The 23295-nt window shown below is 41.1% G+C and overlaps 1 protein-coding gene across 2 annotated transcripts in view; it reads right to left on the reverse strand.

Moving 5' to 3' along the window:
* Window positions 1-336: 336 nt before the first annotated feature.
* LOC143804332 (uncharacterized) overlaps window positions 337-23295 on the reverse strand; it is a 28552-nt gene continuing 5593 nt past the window's right edge. Inside the window, exons 3-7 of one of the 2 annotated variants that reach the window (XM_077282320.1) lie at window positions 22500-22649; window positions 20093-20145; window positions 6862-6942; window positions 3396-3488; window positions 337-3176 (exon numbers count right to left, since the gene is read on the reverse strand). In XM_077282320.1, coding sequence (XP_077138435.1) covers window positions 3126-3176; window positions 3396-3488; window positions 6862-6942; window positions 20093-20145; window positions 22500-22649 — 428 coding nt within the window. In that variant the 3' untranslated portion in view covers window positions 337-3125. Of the gene's footprint in view, window positions 3177-3395; window positions 3489-6861; window positions 6943-13625; window positions 16988-17062; window positions 17137-17232; window positions 17305-20092; window positions 20146-22499; window positions 22650-23295 lie in introns of those variants that run through there. The other variant, XM_077282319.1, reaches the window with a different exon arrangement.

The following is a 23295-nucleotide window of genomic DNA, read 5'->3' on the forward strand; positions in this document are numbered from 1 at the left end:
GATTGGGCGTGACGTTTTAGCACGCCCATGCTGGTAATACGTCACGCTCGGAGTCGTAGGACTATGGCGGTGTGAAGGGTAGCGTACGATTGCGACGCGTGACGTTCACATCGCAACTACGTCAGAAAAAGCGTTAACATCGTAGAGTGTGACCGCTGGCTACGAGCTCGTACTGCGATGTCGAATATGACGCAAATGCGTCGTAATCGTAGCAGAATCGACCAGTGTGAAGGGGCCCTTAGTTTCTAATTTTAAAGATCAATAGAAATATAAAATCACAGAAATCAGAAGATTTTTAAAACTTGTTAAAAAATAAAAATGACAAGATTTCAGATATATGATTTGTTTTTTTTATTAATGAATATACCAAATCTTTACATGTGACATCACAGATGACATTAACACAAAAAAAGAGGAGAACAAGTGAACTAATCATCAGATACCTTCTAAAATCATAGAAAAAAATTCTGAGAGACGGAGCCCAAACTAAGAACTGAAATGTATTATTTCTTCATTTACAGGAATAGAAAGAAAATATGGCCACCTATGTTATGAGATACAATGAAAGGATCCCTGCTGTTCTGTAAGCGTTTCATTGCTCCTATGTATCTAAAATAAAAATCTGAGAAACTTTTTACTTAAAAAAATCCTCCCGTTTTGTGTATACAGCTCCTAAGCAGACCATAGGTCATACAAAAAGGTCTTTTTGTATCCTAATACTGTAGTCATTTTGTACTTCACCTGGACTGTGTTCACACTAACGTCATTGCTAGTATTTTTTATGGAAACCACAACGCTGTGACAGATTGACTTTGATAGAAGATCCAGTATGATGGAATATCATGCTGAGTAACAGACAGCACAGGAGCTGTGTACGCAAAACGGCAGTCCTTACGCTTCATCGCGATTATCTACAAATTTTCTAATTTAGATGCTCTGGGAAAAATAAAATACAAAATGGGTTGCAAAAGTGAACAATCCGTTTTAAGAATGATTTTTTTAAAATATGGAAAAAAGACAAGTCGATTGAACTAATGGTGGCTTCCCTTTCTCTTAGGCGGTGTTCACACATAGCGGTGAAGAATGGCACAAACCAGCGCAACAAGCGCACCGCAGACGCTCGTTAAAAGGCTATGAGCTCCTTTGTAACCATTTTTATTTGTTGCTTTAATCCACCTAAAATAAAAAAATTAAAAATAAAATATGAAGCAACTTTGCAATTGATCTTTATTATAAATCTCCTACTAGAGATAAGCAAAGATTCACAGGACTCTTGTTTAGCGGTCACATCAGTGGTCCGTGTCTGCTGGACCGCCTGCATCTCTTCTGATTAGTAGGTCCACCGCAACACATGCACGACTAATCAGAAGACGCGCAGGGGGATGCCGGCAGGTAGAGGGGTTGCAGGGCTCCCACATACTACCGGAATGACTGCTCAACTATTCCAGCAAATTTCTATCTCCTATCATTTTGAATTTGCAGCTCCTATGTAATTCTATGTGTCTCCATGGAAACAGACTACAAACACACCTTAGTGCGTAGTCTGGTCATCTGTACTTCATGTTTTCTTAACATATATTTGGAATATCACAGATGGTGGAGGTGCGACCATACAAATCTTTATAGGAGCTGCAGAAACTAATCAGAAAAATCTTTTTATTCAAGTCTATTTGCAAAATACCATTATTATTTTTTTTAAGTTTGCACTGGAAGAAAATAAATTAGTTGCAAAAGTGGTCATGTAACTTAAAGAAAAAAATGACGCCTGGCCTGACATGTCCGTTTTAGAAAAATACTATTCTTTACATGAAAACAATACTTCAGCGGCTATTTTTCTTGGATATCTGTTTCTTTTTTCTGTAAATTTATACACTGAATATTCCTTTTGGCATCATGGAGTGTCACTATATGTTATACAGGGCTCCATATACATTATATAGCTGTCGGCTCAACAATTGGTCGGCCGGTATAGCTTTCTCCAGATGGCCATATAGGAACGTTGGGTTCAGTCCCAATATGTAGTAGGTGTAATAATATTATTATTATTATTAATAATAAATACCTCCAATTAAAAATGTAGTATAGTTCTTCTGATTTGCTATGTCGCTTACCCCATGTGCAGGGCATTGCTGAAGCTTAGGTATCCATGGTTACAATCGCTAATAACTAACCGTCACTATATGAGAGGTTGTAACCATGGATACCTAAGCTACTGCAATGCCCTGCACATAGGGTAAGAGACATAGTGAATTAGAAGAACTATACTACATTTCCAATTGGGGGTATTTAATAATATTATACTTACTACATATTGGAACAGGATCTTGGAGATGGGAATACCCTTTAAACACGGTCCTCGGTAGATACTGGTGAAGTGTGAAAAGATACAACCCTTATACCGAGGGAATGGTTGTCAATGCATCCATACATTTCCAGGAGGAATAAGAGGGGGACAGTATAATGCAAAGTTCTATTAAAAGATGCTTCTGATTTTTTTTTTAAATGGGTAATTCAAGCATTTACGAGAATAGTCATGTTCGGAAAGTCGAGACAGAACCAATTTAAGACATATGTGCCTATATTAGAACTGCAAGCCCCATCCGGTCTGCAGGTCTAGTGACTGAGCTGAAATCTTGATGAAGCCGTCAGTTTGGGTCATGGGACCTGCGTTTGGGCCGGGACACGCGCCTGTATTACACTGGCTTACGGTAAAAATCATTGTAGTACCGCAGCTTCTGTAAAGGGGTGTGAGGATACATGCAAAAATTGCAAAACCCTGGAAAAAGTTCCCCGAAACAGCACATTGTGCAGCCGACAAATACGAGTGGCGGAAACGCTTCATCCACTGAAATGCAGAATAAAACATTAAACAGAAAAATAAGGAAAGTTTGACATATCCCTTTCTGTCTGGAAGACAAATTATGAAGACTTTAAGAAATGACCCTCGGGGCTGTTCCACAAGCACCGTACGTACTCAGCAGACGACCATGGAGTCCACACGTGATACAATACGTAGGTGCATAAGTAAGTGAACCCCGTCTGTGTGAGCAGGTTTTATTATTAATGATGAAACGTCTAGCGAAGCTTCTGCCTGGACACAAAACATGGACACAATATCAGCTCCGTCACATGGAAGAATTTAAGAATTCCAGAAGTTTGGCTCGATTTCTGTCTCTCTGCGGAGTTAAAAAAAACACAAAGTCTCATTTACCAGTTTGTTTTTTTCAGTAGAAGCTTCACTCCTGTGTCTGGCATTATATTCTACAAGTGAATGGGACCAATCATGGCCAAAGGGACAATAATCATCCACACAAGAGAAAGGTGGGTGCAGGTCAATGGTAAAGTAGGGTGCTACAGGTTTTACACATACGATCAATTCTGACTGCCGGACTTACCTCTTTGTCCTCCTTGCTCTTCTTCACTTTCATCTTGATCTTCTTCCCTGAGATCATACTGTAATTCTCATTCTTCTTTTTTTCTTTCAAGAACTGCAAAGAATTACAAGACAATGGATTCTACTACAGAAGAAAATTACAAGCCTTGAGCCAAAAGTAAGCTTTGTGCCACAGTGATTCCAATCAATACTGGCAGTAGTCATCTGTGCCAAAATGATTATCCAGCACTGTCGAGAGCCGCTAACTTCTGTGCCGATGACGTTTCGACCCCACATACCTGCCGAGATATCAAGCACGTGTCTTGTCATTAGGATTTGGACACGTGCCCAATACCAGCCAATTATGAACATGTCTCAGAAGGTGTGTGGGTTCATAACGTCAACGGCGCCACTCCGATGCAGAAGGGAGCAGCTCTGGTCAGCACTGGATAAACTCTACAAAACCCTGTTGTGAAAAATTTCCCTTGAAAATACTGCAATTTGTGCCACCATTTACAGGAAGCCACTGTCAGTCATCTTATACATATTAGTGGAGTTAAAAGCCTATCAGCATTACATTTCCACCTCTAGTTTCACAATGCAGTATATACTCAAAACTATACTGATGCTGCTGTGATCACAGGACTTCTCTATGTTGGTGCTGCTGTGATCACAGGACTTCTCTATACTGATGCTGCTGTGATCACAGGACTTCTCTATGTTGATGCTGCTGTGATCACAGGACTTCTCTATGCTGATGCTGCTGTGATCACAGGACTTATCCATGCTGATGATGCTGTGATCACAGGACTTATCCATGCTGATGCTGCTGTGATCACAGGACTTCTCTATGTTGATACTGCTGTGATCACAGGACTTATCCATGCTGATGCTGCTGTGATCACAGGACTTCTCCATGCTGGTGCTGCTGTGATCACAGGACTTCTCCATGTTGGTGCTGCTGTGATCACAGGACTTCTCCATGTTGGTGCTGCTGTGATCACAGGACTTCTCTATGTTGATGCTGCTGTGATCACAGGACTTATCCATGCTGATGCTGCTGTGATCACAGGACTTATCCATGCTGATGCTGCTGTGATCACAGGACTTCTCTATGTTGGTGCTGCTGTGATCACAGGACTTCTCTATACTGATGCTGCTGTGATCACAGGACTTCTCTATGTTGATGCTGCTGTGATCACAGGACTTCTCTATGCTGATGCTGCTGTGATCACAGGACTTATCCATGCTGATGATGCTGTGATCACAGGACTTATCCATGCTGATGCTGCTGTGATCACAGGACTTCTCTATGTTGATACTGCTGTGATCACAGGACTTATCCATGCTGATGCTGCTGTGATCACAGGACTTCTCCATGTTGGTGCTGCTGTGATCACAGGACTTCTCCATGTTGGTGCTGCTGTGATCAAAGGACTTCTCTATGTTGATGCTGCTGTGATCACAGGACTTATCCATGCTGATGCTGCTGTGATCACAGGACTTATCCATGCTGATGCTGCTGTGATCACAGGACTTATCCATGCTGATGCTGCTGTGATCACAGGACTTATCCATGCTGATGCTGCTGTGATCACAGGACTTATCCATGCTGATGCTGCTGTGATCACAGGACTTCTCTATGTTGGTGCTGCTGTGATCACTGGACTTATCCATGCTGATGCTGCTGTGATCACAGGACTTCTCTATGATGATGATGCTGTGATCACAGGACTTATCCATGCTGATGCTGCTGTGATCACAGGACTTCTCTATGATGATGATGCTGTGATCACAGGACTTATCCATGCTGATGCTGCTGTGATCACAGGACTTATCCATGCTGATGCTGCTGTGATCATAGGACCTATCTATGCTGATGCTGCTGTGATCACAGGACTTATCCATGCTGATGCTGTTGTGATCACAGGACTTCTCTATGCTGATGCTGCTGTGATGACAGGACTTCTCTATGTTGATGCTGCTGTGATCACAGGACTTATCCATGCTGATGCTGTTGTGATCACAGGACTTCTCTATACTGATGCTGCTGTGATCACAGGACTTATCCATGTTGATGCTGCTGTGATCACAGGACTTCTCTATGTTGATGCTGCTGTGATCACAGGCCTTATTGATCCTGATGCTGCTGTGATCACAAGATTTATACCTTAATTAGTCTTTTTATACACAACCTGTAATTTTTCATAGTGCAAGATATCCAAGTCTAATGATTATTAGGATACGCTATCACTGTATGATCGATGGAGGTTAACAGCGATGATTGGGAGCTGCTCCCCTCAGTGTCTTTCATTTGTAGAGAGTGCAGTTGGGCAGTGAACGACTGTGAAAAAGCCACTCCTTTCTCAGGACTGGTGTGGACCCCTACTGGTAACCACTTTAAAGGCGGACCCATGAATTGCCATAAATATGCAATTTTTATTTTTTTTTAAATGCGTAAATGCCGCTGTTTTCCTGAATGTGGCATTGCTGATCTTTCATTTCTGCTCCTCTTTGTTCCTAAAGTATTGTCCCCTCTTCGCCATAAGTAAATCTACTCTGAATTAGCCAAGGGGGCATGTTTATAAATTCTTATCTGTGGGTGAATGATTGAAGACCACACCCAGTTGGACAAAATTACAAGATTTATCTACAGGGAATAAGGGGTCTCATCTCAGGGACAGAGAGTCGGAGAAACGAAAGAAAAATGAATCAGAACAGCGGCATTTACACTAGGTAAAAAAGTATACATATTTATGCCAAGTATAAGGTCCTCATTAAATACATGTAATTTTACCATATTTTAGACTTTTTTTTCTTCTTAACGGTTAGAGTACATGTAAGAGAGTGTCAGTATTTCCCATATCTAGGGACTTCGTATAAACCTCCTGGCTGAGCACAGGCATTTCCTTCAGTCTTCAATAGCTTAACATTGGATTTCCCTCTTGCCATAACCTCCAGCCTCTCATGAGCCATCTAATAAGTGTTATGTAAGGAGATGATCCGAAATAAGGAGCGACCTATGACCCTGATCCCCATTAGTGTCCGCTGTGGTTAAGTCAGAACAGAAGTCGTCCTGTCATGGGTGCAAACCCACGAACATACGGAAGTATTCTATCCCTCCGTCACAATGTGCTGGTGGGTAATATTGGGGGGCGGCACATTCACCATGATCTCTGCAGTGCCGGCTGCTTCTTCCCTCCTTCCATCCATACATAAGAATAAAATGCCGGATAGGAGAACAATTGCCCGACATCCACATCCATCTCCGTCCAGAGATTATTTAGTATGACGTTAAATATAAAAGCTATGTGCTTCTTTTCAACCATTTTATGAACATAGGTTCGCTACAGAGCTGTATACACTAAACGGCAGATCGTTTTTAATCCAGACTACATGCAAAGTTGCTTCGTTTTTAGTATCTGATGGACGAGAGCATCAGAAAAATAATAAGGGGCGAAAGTCTACATAGGAACATCTGGCCGCACCTTAGATATCTGTACAGGGCTGGCGTCTCGCTTCTTTTTCTTCTCTTTCTTCTTTTTTATCTTGCTGTCTTTTTTTCTCTTCTGCAGAAATAAAACGTATATTCAGTCTTCCAGACACATGATTGGGGCCTGCGATAAGAGCTCCCGTGACCCTTCTACAACAATTCCTGTTCCTGTGCTCTGGCAGCTCAGATCAGTATTATTGATCCAGGGTAATCAATCAAATCAATTCTTTTATTTTTTCACCAATGATATAAAAATTAAAGCAGGTGTGTAATATAAACTACGGACAATATTAAATAGATATTTTAGACCCGTTGAGACTGGTATATTTACATTCAAAACCATGTTAGAAAGATTGTGTAATTCTTAATGAATACTTAACTAAATCTCTACCCACCTATCATGATTGACAGTTCCTCAGTCCCTATGCCCTGCTAAATCTGCACCCACTTAGCTTGTGACAGCTCCTCAATGCCCCTCCTCACCAACTAAACATCTGCCCACCTTACATGTGACAGCTGAATCTCTGCCCACTAAGCCGGTGACAGCTCCTCAGTGTCCCTCCTCCCAGCTAAATCTCTGCGCACCAAGCCGGTGACAGCTCCTCAGTGTCCCTCCTCCCAGCTGAATCTCTGCCCACCAAGCCGGTGACAGCTCCCCAGTATCCCTCCTCCCAGTTGAATCTCTGCCCACTAAGCCGGTGACAGCCCCTCAGTGTCCCTCCTCCCAGCTGAATCTCTGCCCACCAAGCCGGTGACAGCTCTGAGGTGTCCCTCCTCCCAGCTGAATATCTGCCCACCAAGCCGGTGACAGCCCCTCAGTGTCCCTCCTCCCAGCTAAATCTCTGCCCACCAAGCCGGTGATAGCTCCTCAGTGTCCCTCCTCCCAGCTAAATCTCTGCGCACCAACCCGGTGATAGCTCCGAGGTGTCCCTCCTCCCAGCTGAATCTCTGCCCACCAAGCCGGTGACAGCTCCCCGGTATCCCTCCTCCCAAATTGAATCTCTGCCCACTAAGCCGGTGACAGCTCCTCAATGTACCTTCTCCCAGCTGAATCTCTGCCCACCAAGCCGGAGACAGCCCCTCAGTGTCCCTCCTCCCAGCTAAATCTCTGCCCACCAAGCCGGTGACCGCTCTGAGGTGTCCCTCCTCCCAGCTGAATCTCTGCCCATTAAGCCGGTGACAGCTCCTCAGTGTACCTCCTCCCTGCTGAATCTCTGCCCACCAAGCTGGTGACAGCTCCTGAGTGTACCTCCTCCCTGTTAAATCTCTGCGCACCTATCCTGACCTCTCCTCAGTGTCCCTCCTCCTGCTGAGATCTCACACTGCTCAGTACAAGCTGCAACTGTCAGTCAGGCTGGATGAGAGGAGAATAAATACACTTTGAACTCATGAGCTCTTTTCATTCTATAGCTGAACTCCTAACATGTTCATCTAAATATCAGGATTATAGTTATTTTGACATCGACTTTTAAATAAAATATAAAATAAATATGACAGTCCCTTCAGGTCCAAGAGATCTATTTAATAATTTATGCAGTATGGACTGAAATCTGGTGACCGATCCACGTTAAAACAAGATTCTCATATAGCCTGAACACAGAGGGACCCAGGCAGAGGACGAGGTCTCACATGCTGTGAGGCCTGCAGTGTTAACCTATGATAAAAATATAGATTAAAATATTGTAAATGGGGTTATTCCGCAAAGCTTCTAACAAAAATAAAAATATAGGCGTCCACAAAACAGGAGACTGAAGTGTAAGAATTAACAGAATTATTGTTTGGCTTTTTTCTTTTGTCTGTGGCAGAACCTGTTGCAAAAGTTACAGATTTGATGCAGACTTTCTGCTGCTTTCTACGCCTCAAATCTACACGTGACAATTGAATTTTGTTGAGAAATTCACCCTATGAATTGCAAGAATTCTGTACAAAGAATTGACAAGCTGCGGATTCTACAGGACGAGTTGCAGTTTGAAAGACGCCAATCAAATGTTCATATTATTTATATCTTTATAAACTTTATTTTTTATTCCACTAAGGTACCGGTTATCATTTGATCACTTATATTATATACTGCGACACTGCTGTATTGTACACAAAATGATGATTTTCTGCAAAGCCCAGCCATGACCTGATCTTCACCGGGTGACCAAAACAGCAACCATAATGATTTTCAGCCAGCCCCCGGCTGCCATTATAATCTGATCGGCACCCCAAGTGATTGACAGCAGCAGTTAAGTGGCGAAACAGCAGCGATTGGAGCTCGCTCAGGTCACTGCTGTTCCAGGCAGATGGCGGCTGCATAGTAGCCCAATCTGTAGGACACATTAATACATCCTACGGTCAGGAAGGAGTTAACTAATGACTTGTCAATTAATGGATCGATTCATAATAATTGTATACGATTATAACAGAAGCAAATTTCTTTTGTATGTGGTCTGCATCGTAAAAGAAATTTACACGAAACCCAAGCGGTAGGATAACAGATTTTAGCTCTACTGTGATGTGGCCCACCCTGTAAAAAGACAAGGTGGGTCATGAAAAAAACAGAATCGTTGACTTTATTGTGTGGTGTCACACACACACTTAGATGAAACCACTTATTGGACATGATGTATTATAACGGGTCCAAACGGCAACATCAGATTATATCCAGGTGCCAAGTGCAATACCGCACAATCTTCTCTTTGTCTTTCACCTTCAAACCCTTGTAGCGCTAACATCGCGGCTTCAGGAGAAGAGATTTTAGTACTAGGTGACAAGTTCTGCCGACTCTACTGGGATCATCCTCGAGCCATTTCCTTGGGATTCTCATAATTCTCTACTGGACGTCTGCCACAATGATTGATGTCTGAACACATGAGCCACCGATACTGTGAAACACCACCACTTCCACCCCAATACGTTGCATAGTGGATTTTGCTGGAACAGGAACATTTGGACAGGGTTGTGGAGTCGGAGTCGTGGAGTCGGAGTTAGTTTTGGTTGGAGTCGGAAGAAATGTACCAACTTCGACTTTAAAAAAAAATGTATTAATATTTCATAATTGAACTTTCATATGAATTTTATAAATGTTACTCAAATATATATGTTCTATCAAACTATGAACAACAGTGATAAGCAGTTCTGCTGGAGATAGAGACATTTCTTACTTCTTGTGTGTCACTGTTCTCCACTGCCCTTATCTAATCTTATACTTGGTTAACCTCATGCTGCCCCAACCCCCCTACTTACAATGTATGAAACTGAAAGTGAAAATGTGTTGCAAATTCTTATAGTAAAGCTCCTCCTCTAGACTAGATGTTTACTAGGTGTGCGTCTTCCAAGCATCTCACAGCTGCTTCTCAGAAGAGGAAGACTGTAAGATGTATTATCCTTTCAACAAACTTTGCATCAGTTAACTGTGAGTACATGAGGAATAACAGTATTACTGATCACTATATCAGTTGTACGACCTGGCAATTTTGTACAATTGTTTTTAGGAAAAACAATTGTCATTTGGATTGTGAATGCAGAATTAAAACCCTGAGAATGTCAAAGAAGCGTCACATTAAATCAGCTGTATTTGAACATTTCACCATCACTCAAGATACAAAACATTATGTCTGTCAGTGTATGACAAATGATCCAGACGAAAACAAATGCTGTGAAGCCAAGATCAGTGCATATTCAGGCAAAGATAAAAATGCTCCTACCAGAGCTTCTAATCTAAAGAGACATTTACAGCGCTTTCATCCAGAAGTACTGAAAGCAGTGGATGAGAAAGACTGCATCCAACCCAATGAACCAGTGCCCAGCTCTTCCAGCCAAACAAAGGAGCAGAGAACTTTGCAGCCGTCAGTTGCAAGATATTTTGTCAGTGACACAGTTACTGTGACAATGACAGTAGATACATTTAAAAACAGATCATAGAGCTTGTTGTAAAGGATAGTGTGCCTATTTCATTATTTTCACGACCAGCTTTTATGTGTCTGAATGGGGAAATGGCCCGCAAGCTTGGTGTTTCTCTGGAGAGAGAGAGTATTAGAAAATTAGTAATCGAAGAAGCTTTTAAACAAAAGGAAGAACTTAAAAAAAAACTCTCAAGGGACGCTTTCTGTTTCTTAAAATGGATGCCTGCACACGTCACAGAGTGAACTATTTTGCCATCAATGTCCGATTTGTTTGTGACAAAAATGAAATAGTTACCAAGACATTGGCAGTAAAAGACACCAAAGCTCATCACACCAGTGAGTTTCTCCAGGTCTTGGTGGAAAAGGTTCTGCAAGACTATGAACTTAAAAAAGAGCAAGTTCTTTCTGTCGTAACTGACAATGCTTCAAATATGATAAGTACTATTAAGCTAATGAATGAGAGTAATGATGGTGACCAGCAGCTAGAAGAACATTCTGGGTCCACAGACACAGAAATGTTTGAAATAGAGGAACACAGTATTGTAACTGAGGAGCAAACTGAAGTTGCTTCAGATGAACAGCAACATGATAGTTTAGATGATCTTGTTGAAACTGTCTCAATACGTTCTTTCATTCATCACATGCGCTGTGTTGTGCATACGCTACAGCTGGCTATAAGAGACAGTCTGCAAGAAGGACATGCTGCTGCACTGATTGGCAAGGTGAGAAAATTGGCTACTATTGCCAGAACCCCTAAAGTTGACTAAATTTTGAAGAGACGTGCTGGAAAAGGGGCAATTATTGATCAAGCCACATGATGGGGCAGTACTTACTTAATGATTCAGCGCTTGGTTGAACTGAAAACCTTTCTTGTAGACATGGCTAACCCTCAATTGACGCTAAATGAAAGTCAGTGGAATCAGGTGTCTGAGCTGGAAAAATTGCTAGAGCACCGATTTACAGTGACTAAAAAATTACAAGCAGAGGACTTAACTCCAGGTATTTTGCTAAAGGAGTGGAAGAACCTGATGTTTCGCCTGTCCCAAAGAGGAGGGTTAATTGCAAGTGGCATTGCTACATCAATGAAACGGAGAGAGGAGCTACTATTACAAAATAACATTCTTTTGGCAGCTGTTTATGTAGACCCAATGCATCGGATTCTTCTAGATGACCAACAGCTAACTAAAGGAAAGAAGCTGTTTGAAATAGCAATAAGGATGAAAGGGTTGCAGAACAGTCAGGAGGAACAAGAAGAATTTGGTCGTCCTGCCACATGTTCACCCTCATCAACTGATGAAGAATTTAATTTCGAAAAATATTTTGATCACAAGGACCGTGCAAAGTGTTCCCGCATAGAAGAATCATCCCCATCAAAGAACACAGCCAGTACATTTCAGCAGAATTTTTCATGTGCACTAAAGGAAATTGAGAAATTTGACCGTTCATCAAAAATAACAGTGCAACAAGCGATTCCTCTGTATCCTGACATTGGCAGAGATGTTGCCCGAGTGGTTACTGCTTTGCCACCAACCCAAGTTAGTGTAGAGAGGTTGTTCTCTGCTCTCAAAATAATTAGATCAGATTTGAGGGCATCCATGAAGGAGGATCTGACAGAGGCAATACTTTTTCTGAGGACAAATTTATAGATTTCCTCTTATTAACTGCATAAGTGTTTATTGCATATTTACTTACAAGAGTTTAGAAAAGTTTAGAAAAGTTATTTGCTATATTCTAATAAATATAGTTTTTGCTCTAAGTGGTCTGATTACTTATATGATGGTGAGAAACTGAATAAGCACGATGTTAATATTTTACAACAATAAATTTATTGTTACGAATTGGCCATTTATGAAGGAGTCGGAGTCGGAACCTGATAAAATCCAGGAGTCGGAGTCGCAACTGTGGCTTACCGACTCCACAGCCCTGCTAGGTACACAGTTTTCTTCAATGACACATATACCCAATTTTTTTTAAAACTCACTGCATGTCCTGTGAGTTCATTTTTTGAGATTCAGACTATGGAAATCAATGCTCGTGGCGAAAAAAAATAGAATGAACACAGAAGCCATTCATATTCATGTATCCGTCTGTTTGGCGGATGCAAAATCAGTCAGCTCTCCGCGAACATAGAAGAGAGTTCATTTCCAAGTAAATATTTAAGTCCAAAAAATATTAACTTAATATGCACTTTGTTAAAATGTTCTATAAAATATGTATTTAACAAGAAATGTATCTATTATTTCAGGTGAGTGTTCAGGATACGCAGTTGGGTGGTCATTATATGGTTTGACGTCTGCATTTCCAAGCTTTTCTCCTCTGTAGACTCCCTCTAATTTTCAGCTGCTAGGCCATCTCCCATTCACGGCACACACAGACATGAGGGATTCCTGCTTTTCTGTTCAGTGTTGATCGAGTGTTCGGTACTCGAATCGAGGAGGGTGGACGCTCGGACGGATTCGACTCGAGTAGCGAGCATAATATAAGAGAATGGCAAATTCGAGCAGCTTCTAAAGGATGGAAAAATTCTCCCTCTCTCGTGCAGCGCCCGGCACAGATAATACAAATCTGCTTCTTATGGTAACTCGGCACTGCTCAATACTCGAATGAGCACCCCAATGCTCGATTGAGTATCAAGCAGTGCTGAGCAAGCTCGCTCATAACTACTCCTGTCCTTATGCAACACATTCAAAAGAGCAGGAGGAAGGACATTATTCAGCAACACTGAGCAGTGTAGCTGTGAATCCAGCACAAGGGATAAATAAAACGCTTACTGGAAAGCAGCAGCCTCTACATGTGTGTCTCTCTCTCTCTGCAGCTGCTTCCTCCCATTCCCCCTCCCCATAGACTTAATAAATCAGTGAGCTGAAAATCCAAGACCACTAACAATGGATTTTAACTATTTTTAGGAGTAAATAATGAGTTCAAGAGGTGGGGATAAGAAGAGACTCACAAGTGGAGGAAAGTTTCTCATATTCCTTTTTACTATTGGTTAGTTTCTTGAAAGTTTCGTTTGATCAATAATACTACGTTACTCTAAGGATGTACAGAAAGTTATATTCACACTGTGCATATTTTTCATAGAAGTTAATTTTTTTCCTTCATGGAATGATGCAGATAAAGAACGGAATATTGCCATTTCTTCACATATACAGTACTTACCATGTTTTTTTTTTTTAAACAATTTTTAGTAGAAAAAGAAAATGCAGGAAAATTTTAAACAAAAAAAAAAAGTAGTTTACTACTGTTACAGCATAAGAGTGAATTGCCAAAATGGGGATCATTTACAATATACCGTATTCCAGGAGATAAAGCTGCAGTGACCTGAATTACTTTGCACTATTATGAATGTGTTTTTCCTATCAAAGGGATTTTCCAGTTGTTAAAATTGATAGCCTATCCTTAGAAAAGGCTAGCAATTCAAGATCGTTGAGCGCTAGACGTTTTGTAACCGCACTGATCCGTAGCCGGATGTTGTACTCTGCCATCTCCAGCAGTCCCACAAGAATGAAAGGAGCAGACGAGCGCTTGCTCACCCCCGCTCCATTCCGATGGTGCTCTTCAGAGTGCTGTTCCCGGTAATCTGGGTTTCAACGGGTGCAATGTTACGACCCAAGCGGTGTCTAACAAACGCCTATGGAAAAATAAATTCTCCCTGCTGTTAAAGAAATGATATTTCCAAGTATTGGTTTGGTAAATTCTATTACTTTTGGGTCATTTGCGCTTTCCATTTTTTACAAAAGTGGTATCCATTTGAAATAATAAAATAGAAGTCACCCTGTGAGGGTCCGGCCTCAGCTCTGCGCCGCTGTTCCTGCCCATGTGATTTGGATACAAAGTGGCTCTAATGATATATGAGGCGCAGCGGAAGAGAGCAGATACTGGACCCGGGAAGGGTGGGATTACTATCTGATTTTGTTATTTCTTGGAAAACCACTTTTGTAAAAGTGGAAAACTGCTTTCAAGGGATCTTGGACTACATTTTTTTTCTACTGGGCTAAGCACTATCGGCAGGTAGTTGCGAAATACCTGCCTGTTCAGTTCTGCCATGTGACGATCTCTCCCATCTCAGAGCAGTCACGGACCACTACTGGCGGCGATTCCCTTACTTCCTGTTATATCCTGTCGATATGAACAGTTCCTTCCCTTCTGCCATTGGGCGTCACGTTGATAGACATCTTGCTCAGTCTAACGCAGTGAGGAGCCAGCTGTAAATCAACATGAAGTAGAAAGTGATGCCCCATCAACAGAGCAAAGCGGAAGAGAAGGAACTGCCTTGCCGATGGGGCGTCACAGGAAGGAGAATCTTTGCCAGGAGCAATTGCTAAGCAGCAGAACATGTGGGTCGTTAGCAACGACCTGCTGATCATTTTTTTTTTTCCTAAGGGTCTACGCAGTTAACTCCTGATTACCCCTTTAAATCTATGGCCAGATAACGCTCTTTAGATTGACAACATCCAACATAAAAATTATGCTTTAGGGCTGGCAATAAAAACTATCATAAAAACAGTGTATTCTCTACAGACAACAGTCGAGAGAAACCATCCCATCCTCATGGGTCTCCGAGAAACCAGTAGAGAGTAATGAAATGGACCACTGGGGTCAATAAATATTAAAATGCAAGGTAAGAGCAGAGAGATTCCTCGATCTCTATCAAATCTTTGAACATTTACAGTCGAATTTGAAAAAGTTTGCAACTTTTTCTCTTTCACTGTGCCTGAAGTAATGCATGTACTATTTTTGAAGTCTCAAATATTTACTTTGGGAGATCATCGAAATATTCAAAATTGTGAAAAAATGTTTTCGTTTCTGAAGGCTCAAGCTGCTGACGAGGACCCTCACTTTTAAGTAATAGATTTCTCACATTCGTCCTAGCCTTTGATGTTTGGCTGTGCCAAAGAGTAGAATTATGTCCCTGGCAGCACAGTACATCGATGGCGACCACGGAGCCCAATGTTTTGACTTGAACGTTTGTCAATGGCGCGTTACATGCCTGACGATACTGACATCGTATGAGCTTGATAAGATCGTATAAGCAGCTTTTTAAAACAGTAAAATTGGCTTCGCTTCCGGGGTCATTGATAAGTCCATCATAAGGTTTTCCGGTAGAGGATTCATCCTTTTCAGAGTCGTCGGTGCTAGATCCGGGTTCGGGATCTTCCTCGGAGTCTTCACTATCGGAGGCAGATGACGTATTTTCCGATTTGAGATCTGTTAGCTTTTGGTTAGAGTCCAAGATTAGTTGGTTACATTTAGAGGATTTTCCACAATTGCTTTCCATTCTGCTTATCGGAGGACTCAACCGCTCAACTTTGACAGATGGTGATCCATCGTTGTGGTCAAATCGATTGCGGAGATTAACCTCATTTTCATTGTTTGGAAATATGGTCTGTGAAGAAGTGGCCGCGTGGCCAAGACTTTGTTCCATACTCTTTGGAGACATAGAAGTAAAGCCTGCGGTTCCCATACCAGATGACCAAATCTTTTCAGCTTGCCGAATGTTGCGTTGAGTCAATCCCTGATTAGGTTTTATACATTCCTCCATTAAAATGTTACAAAGCGTACCCTGAGATTTTCCCTTCCGGGGCTTTGTTTGGCAGGAAGCATGTTTTTTACCCAACATGGGATAGGTCCCCACAGCTTGGCATTTAGTATTAAAGAACGCATCGGTGTTCATAGCCTTTTCTGCCATTCTGGGTTTTGCGATCGCTAATAGACTTGTACTTGGAAGTACAATCTGTAAATGTGATGGTGAAACTTGCTGGACGAAGGTGTTAGTAATGTCAGAAGTTTGTGGATAGAACAGAATGTTGCTTGATGCACCTTCACCTATATTATCGTCCGCCAGATCATTGCTTTCAGCCATTTTCCTCCTTTTTGTGCCTTTTTTCCTTACATTCTCGGAAGGTTCTTCACCCGTAAATAAGGTGGGAATAGCGTGAGGCCTGAGCCTTCGCTTGGTTCCCTCGTGGAAATACTGATCGTCATTAAAATGTTTCGAGCACAATCTAACAGTGCCCCATTTATTCTGAGCGTGTATTCTCTCAGCCAGCTCTTCAACATTCGGAAAGTTTTCCGGGGACTGTCTTAGCCACAATTTTATTCCTTCCTTATCTCTGGGAAAGACGTGGAGAATCACCTTGGATTCTTTTTGCTTCCAAGTGTGAAAGCAACCTTTAATGATACATGAAGGCATTGCTGAAGCGGAGGGAAGAACTAAACTTTTCAATTCACCTGTAACATAAGAAATAATTATTACACTGTTAAAATGTTTTAAAAAATGTATTTTAAAATATTTACAAGACTTACCACAATGTAACCGAGATTAAAAAAGTTTTTATGAAGGAACAGCGATTTTACTGTAGCCAAAATGAAAAAAAAATCTGGAATAAAGAAAAAAAAAACATTTTTACAACTTTAATTTTCATTTTTATAGAGTAAAATTAGTTAAACAAAATAGAAAAAAAAATCTTAATTACCTTTATTCTGCCTTTTCGGAAGATATCCAAATCACAAGTGTCCACACTCTCAAATTAGAATACAAAATAATCCTGTAATAAAATAAAAATAAAGTACACAATCGAATGGTGGCATGGAGTCAAGTATTAATCTGACGTCCAGAAAACTAGCAAGACTTTGGCCCGCGTTTATTAGTTCATGACAGTTTTTGGTGCAAACGGAGCTTAAAACAGAGTCACAAAAAAGATGACGAGCCATTTTAGCACAAAAATTTACAATCTTTTGAGACACTTTTACAAAATAAGTTCTTAAACTTTTAGACATGTTCATTAAGCTCACAAAATGGCATAAATCTACGTCTGCTCTTAGGGTGCACATCTTTTTGTTGATTTTTCAGAGTGGAAGGTTTTTGTTGAGTTTTGGAGAGTTTTCACTCGGTGGCTATGTGCACACAGTCTTTTTTGCTTAGTTTTTGGAGCAGAGTGTCACAAATTGTTAAAGGATTCATGGCAGCTCTGGGTCTGGTGAAATTTAAATGTTTTTTACTTTTGATCCAGCAAGAGTTAATGTCTGTCTCTTGCTGGCAGTTTCCTTTAGGCTGATCAGCTGATGTTGGTTGGTAACAATCTTCCTTTAAATAGTCACATGACCCATCAGCTGATCGTCGGTTATAGAGTTCTTCTATGCAGACCAGCTGGGTGTGTGGGGGCTCTCTTGTGACGGTGGTGTTGTTCCTGTTCAGATTCCTGGTGCTGTTGTCTCTGCTGCATGGAGCTTGGCAGCAGAACCAGAGCTGAGTATGTCTTGCTTTTTGCCTGTCCCGTGTTTGCCTCTTCCCCTGTCTGCAGTGGTGAAGCTAGCGTCCTTTCTGGCCAGTGCACTAACCAGGGTACAACGATGTGACAATCAGGGACTAGGCTCGTGACTGCGGAGGGGGGAAGGACCCACATATGGCGTTAGGGGAGTTTAGGGACAGGCACAGGTTGGTGTCAGGTGTCCCATCTCTCGCGCCCTACCTTTAGGGCTTTCCTCTCCCGTTTCCATCTTGTTGAATTTATATGCCGTGTCGTCCACCGCACTTACCCATGTCCATGTGTGACACAGAGGTTCTGCTCATTTTTTTCTCCACAAAGTTGTCCAAAAACCCTGTGTGGACATAGCCAGTTTCTGCTCCAAAAACTCGTAGGCAGATTGCATACATTCAACATTCACAGTCTTGAGTAGGAACCGGACGTGGATCTCTGGGACCTAAACTCGAAAGCCTCCTATGGGTTCGGATCAGGAGACCCAGCCATCACGGTCCGAACTCTGATGTGTAAAACCGGAATTAGTCGTCTTATTTTATTACCTAACTATAGGACAGTCCAAAATGTGCTAAATTATAATGCATGTGCCTTGTAACAATTTTGGCACAATTTACTCCAACAAAAGTTTTTTATATACTTTTTGTTTCTTAGTAGGCCGTGCCGCAGTAACCCTTTAAGCACCAGGAGGTGTCCAACGCAGATACTTTCAAGCAATTGATGCAAATGCATTTTTTGAAAGTCGGGAGAGGAACAATTAACTTTTCTGCACCCATATTGTAAAACCGGCAAAGAAAAGTTGTCTGCGCATCCAAATGTTTACCAAAAGTCTCTTGCAACCAACCATTCAGGATCTATTCGTTTTTGTGGCTTAGTAGTAAATGAAAGCAGCGACTACATTGGTTTTCCTAGATAATCGTTGTATCAGAACATTGAGCCTTTTGAAAAACACAGAGACGACAAAAGCTTCCAAAGTTATCCTATGAGATCTATGCAGAATCTTTTCCGTTGTGCAGTAGAGAAAAAGCAGAGGGCTAAATCACCAGCATGGATCTCTCCGAAAAGACAATAGCGAAAAAAAAAGATAAGCGGCGCACATGTCAGCCATGACTACTGTGAACGGTAGATGTAGGGGGCTTCCAGAAACCACATGGGACGCCATCGTGTCAGCTCTCGGCACAGAATAAGCAAATACATAGAATAAGAATTACTGAACAGGACGCATTCTTCTGCTTTGTTGATACAATATAACTCATTTTCAAGCACATACTTGATGGTTTTTGAAGGTTTTTTTATTGTAATTCATCATGTATAACCCAAGGATCCTCATGTCTTGGCAATAGTGGACACAAACACTGTCTGTGGAGGACCTGCCGTGTATGGCACAGACGCCGCGTTGCTTTGAGTAGGCTCCGTGTCCCCTCTGGGGGGCGCCGCATGGAAATTGAACAGCTATTGCCAAGTGTTCCCCCACATTACAGCTGATGACTGGGCAATACTTTGTGATCAGTTTCACGACATCGGAAATGTGCTAGTGACGCACATTTACTGCATGGAGCATTACAACGGAGAGGTGACGATTTTTGTACCATTTCATTTTTTGCTGCAATCAGTAAAACAGGGCAATGCCATAACGAGCGCTAAGGACAAGTACAAGTCCAACCTTAAATATATTACTATTATTTCATAATTTAAGTCCATTTTTCTAATACAAAGCTCCAAATCCACTCCTTATTTAAAGGGGAAGACCCTATTCTATAAGTCAGGAAAGAGAGCGGCTCTAGAAAGTAGGCCTCGATTCATCCCTATCACTCTACTTATTATTATTGCTTCCCCGGAAAATAAATAAATAAAATCAGCCGATTGCCAGGCGTGCCGTCCGTGTCACTCACGGTAATCAGCCGATCGTTATGGTGGACACCAGTACTTAATTATCTATGTAGCTGTATGCAGAGGATTTGGAGCTTTGTATCAGAATAAAGAAGCAGAAACAGATTTACAGATATATTACAAAATTAAATCACAAAAGAATGATACAATGGTACAATATAATGCTGATTAAAACAACGCACTTTACCTTTTTGTTGTGTTTTTCTTTGGATGCCTTTTTGGATTTATTTTTCCCAGAATCTAAAAGAAAAAAAAAAAAAAGGAAAAAAGTTATTTTAACACACTAGACATTTATGAATGTGAGGAAAACGGAGTTCTACGGTAAGTTTGTCGAGCAGCCATCCATGTACCCATTCATTAATGGGCTGATAATACATGACAGCAGACTGCCCCCTGCTGGCAAAGCTACAAATACTGAAACGTCATACAGTAGTGTTCAAAATAATAGCAGTGTGTTCAAAAACACGAGTTAAATCACAAAATCTTTCTACTCGTTTTTATTTCCAGCATTGGGAACACTGCACACCGTTTTCTAATTCAAAACATGAAGAGAAAGGTATAAAATGTATAACGTCTTTACAGAAAATAACAAAAAACACTGGGCTGTTCTAAAAAATAGCAATGTCTGCATTTGTCTTTACAAACTCACAATATGGATTTTTTTGTGCAGACTTGTTTTTATGGATTTAGCATTCCTGTGGTCACTGACCTAATATTTAGTTGTTACCTGCAGTTTTTTTTTAGAACTGCTTCACATCTATGTTACACAGAGTCACCAACTTCTGCCTCCTGTCACCTGTTATTCCAGCACAGGATTCCAAGGGCGTATTCTCTTCAGTGTATTTTAATATGTGCAGACTGGTTTGCGGTAAATAGGTCTGGCACCATAGTAAGAGAAACCTGCCCATATCATGATGCTTGCTCCACCATGCTTCACTGTGTGCAGGGTGTACAGTGGCTGAATGCAGAGTTTGGGGGTCGTCTGATGAACTGTCTGCAGCCCTTGGACCCAAAAAGAACAGTTTTACTTTCAATAGTCCACAAAATGTTTCTCCATTTCTCTTTAGGCCTGTTGATGTGTTCTTTGACAAATTGTATCCGCTTAAGTACATGTCTTTTTTATAACAGTGGCACATTGTGGGGACTTCTTGCTCAGAGATTAGCGTCGCACAGGCGTCTTCTGTACTCACAGGTAACTTGAGACTGTCTGTGATCATCCTGGAGTTGATCATCGGCTGAGCCTTCGCCATTCTGGCTATTCTTCCATCCATTAGAATGGTCATCTTCCACTTTCTTCTACGTCTCTCTTGTTTGGCCTTCCATTGCAAAGCATTAGAGATCATTGTAGCTGAACAGCCGATCACTGTCTGCACTTCTTTATATGTTTTACCCTCTCTAATCAGAGTACGCTGTTCTTCTAAACAATGTCTCGAACGACCCATATTTCTCAGGCTTTCAAGGAGAAACGCATGGACAACATGTCCTGGCTTCACCTAAGGGCCACCGGATTCACACCTGATTCTTCACAGAATGATTGACCTCACTAATTGATCTCTACACTGCAATTATTGTGAACACACCACCTTTCAATTAATTACTCTAATACACAGACTCAAAGTTCTGCAGATCATGAATCCTGAGTCTGGTGGTTTTCTTAGAATCTACTGCACCAACTGGTAAATTGTGTGACATGTGGTAATAGAATTTATACCAAAAACAGTGATTAATCTGGTCAGTCATATTGGACGGCTAGTATTTTGAACACTACTGTACATCATAATGAAGAGCAAACTCTTTCCAGTCCGACCATTTCGACTTTTGCTTTCCAGATGATCGCACCATTTACTGTTTGCACACAGAAAGCTGCCTGCAGACTTTTTAAGAAAATTATACTTTGAAAACTTTGTGGGTTCTCCGCACCCGGCTCCTTGAGACTGACAGGTCTCTCTATATACTTGTATAAGATGAGACCTGCCAGTCTGGGGTGAGCAGGGAAAAGCCTCAAACTAGTCCTCTGAGACCCATCATCTGCAGCCGGCTTCTCAAAGTACGTTTTCTGTGAAAAGCTTCAGAATAAAACATAAAAGGCTGCGATAACAGAGCCAATCTGTGATTGAGACAGCCAGAATCAGTGACTGGTGCCCATTAATAAACTGGTAATGTAATATAATGAGGATGGGGACAACTATAGGAGAGACACAGGGGAACTAGTGGTTTTTATGTAGACATTGGGGTAGGCTTCAGTGAATAGTTACGTTAATAAGTCAGCCACAAGATTTGTACATGGCTGTATAGTCTTATGGGATAAAAATTTATAATAATAATAATAATAATAATGGGATGGGGAAGAGCATCCCAGAGAAGAGGTGCAGCACGAGAGAAGTCTTAGACAAGGGAATGGGTTAACACAGATGAGAGGAGTCTGTCCTTCTCAGATTAGGTGCACAGGAAGAAATTTGAGAAAATTGGGAAACAGGTGACGTGATACTTGGAGCCTAAGTAGATGGGAAACCACTTCTAGAGAAGCGGTAATGGTGGAACGGCCGGTGACAAACATTTGCCTCGTGGCTATGAATAAAGTCTAACAGACCTACCTTGACTGCTGGAGCTGCTTCTGCTACTGGAAGATGATGAGGAGCGTGAGGAAGACGACGATGAGGAAGATGAACGAGACGATGAAGATGAGGAAGAAGACACAGAAGGAGATCTGCTCCGGCTACGCTTCCTTTTATTTTTTTCTCTCCCTGAGAAACATAGAAAGAAGAATCTAAGCAAACAATACCAAAAGGGTGTCTTCAGACATCTGTACAAATCGAAAAATCCTATATAGAAAAGAAATACCAAACAATTCACAAAATATAATCTATTGAGTAAATACTACGCAACAAACATGTACCCCAAAAAAATATTTACTGACAACTCAATAAATGATTTTTAATCAAATTTATTTTATTTATATTAAAAGGACATTACACAACAATTATCATTATTTTATTAAAAAAATTTTTTAGCCGTTAAAATAACTGAATGTATACTAAGATATATAAAAAAATTAGGTATATAAATATATAACCTGTATGTGGGGGGCTGTGATACACACAAATCGAATGGCACAAAAATGACAATAAACCAAATAAAGTGCTAATGCAATCACAATCAAGATTATTTAAATATTAAAAGTACAATCATAAACCGGCCATAAATTTTTATTAAATTTTTTTTTAATAAAATAATGATAATTGTTGTGTAATGTCCTTTTAATATAAATAAAATAAATTTGATTAAAAATCATTTATTGAGTTGTCAGTAAATATTTTTTTGGTATCTGTACAAATCGGTCTGAGATTGGACCACAATGCACACAGTGGAAGGCGCTGTCTCTAGACCCGA

This window comes from Ranitomeya variabilis, chromosome 2 (assembly GCF_051348905.1).
Source record: "Ranitomeya variabilis isolate aRanVar5 chromosome 2, aRanVar5.hap1, whole genome shotgun sequence".
Taxonomy (NCBI): Eukaryota; Metazoa; Chordata; class Amphibia; order Anura; family Dendrobatidae; genus Ranitomeya; species Ranitomeya variabilis.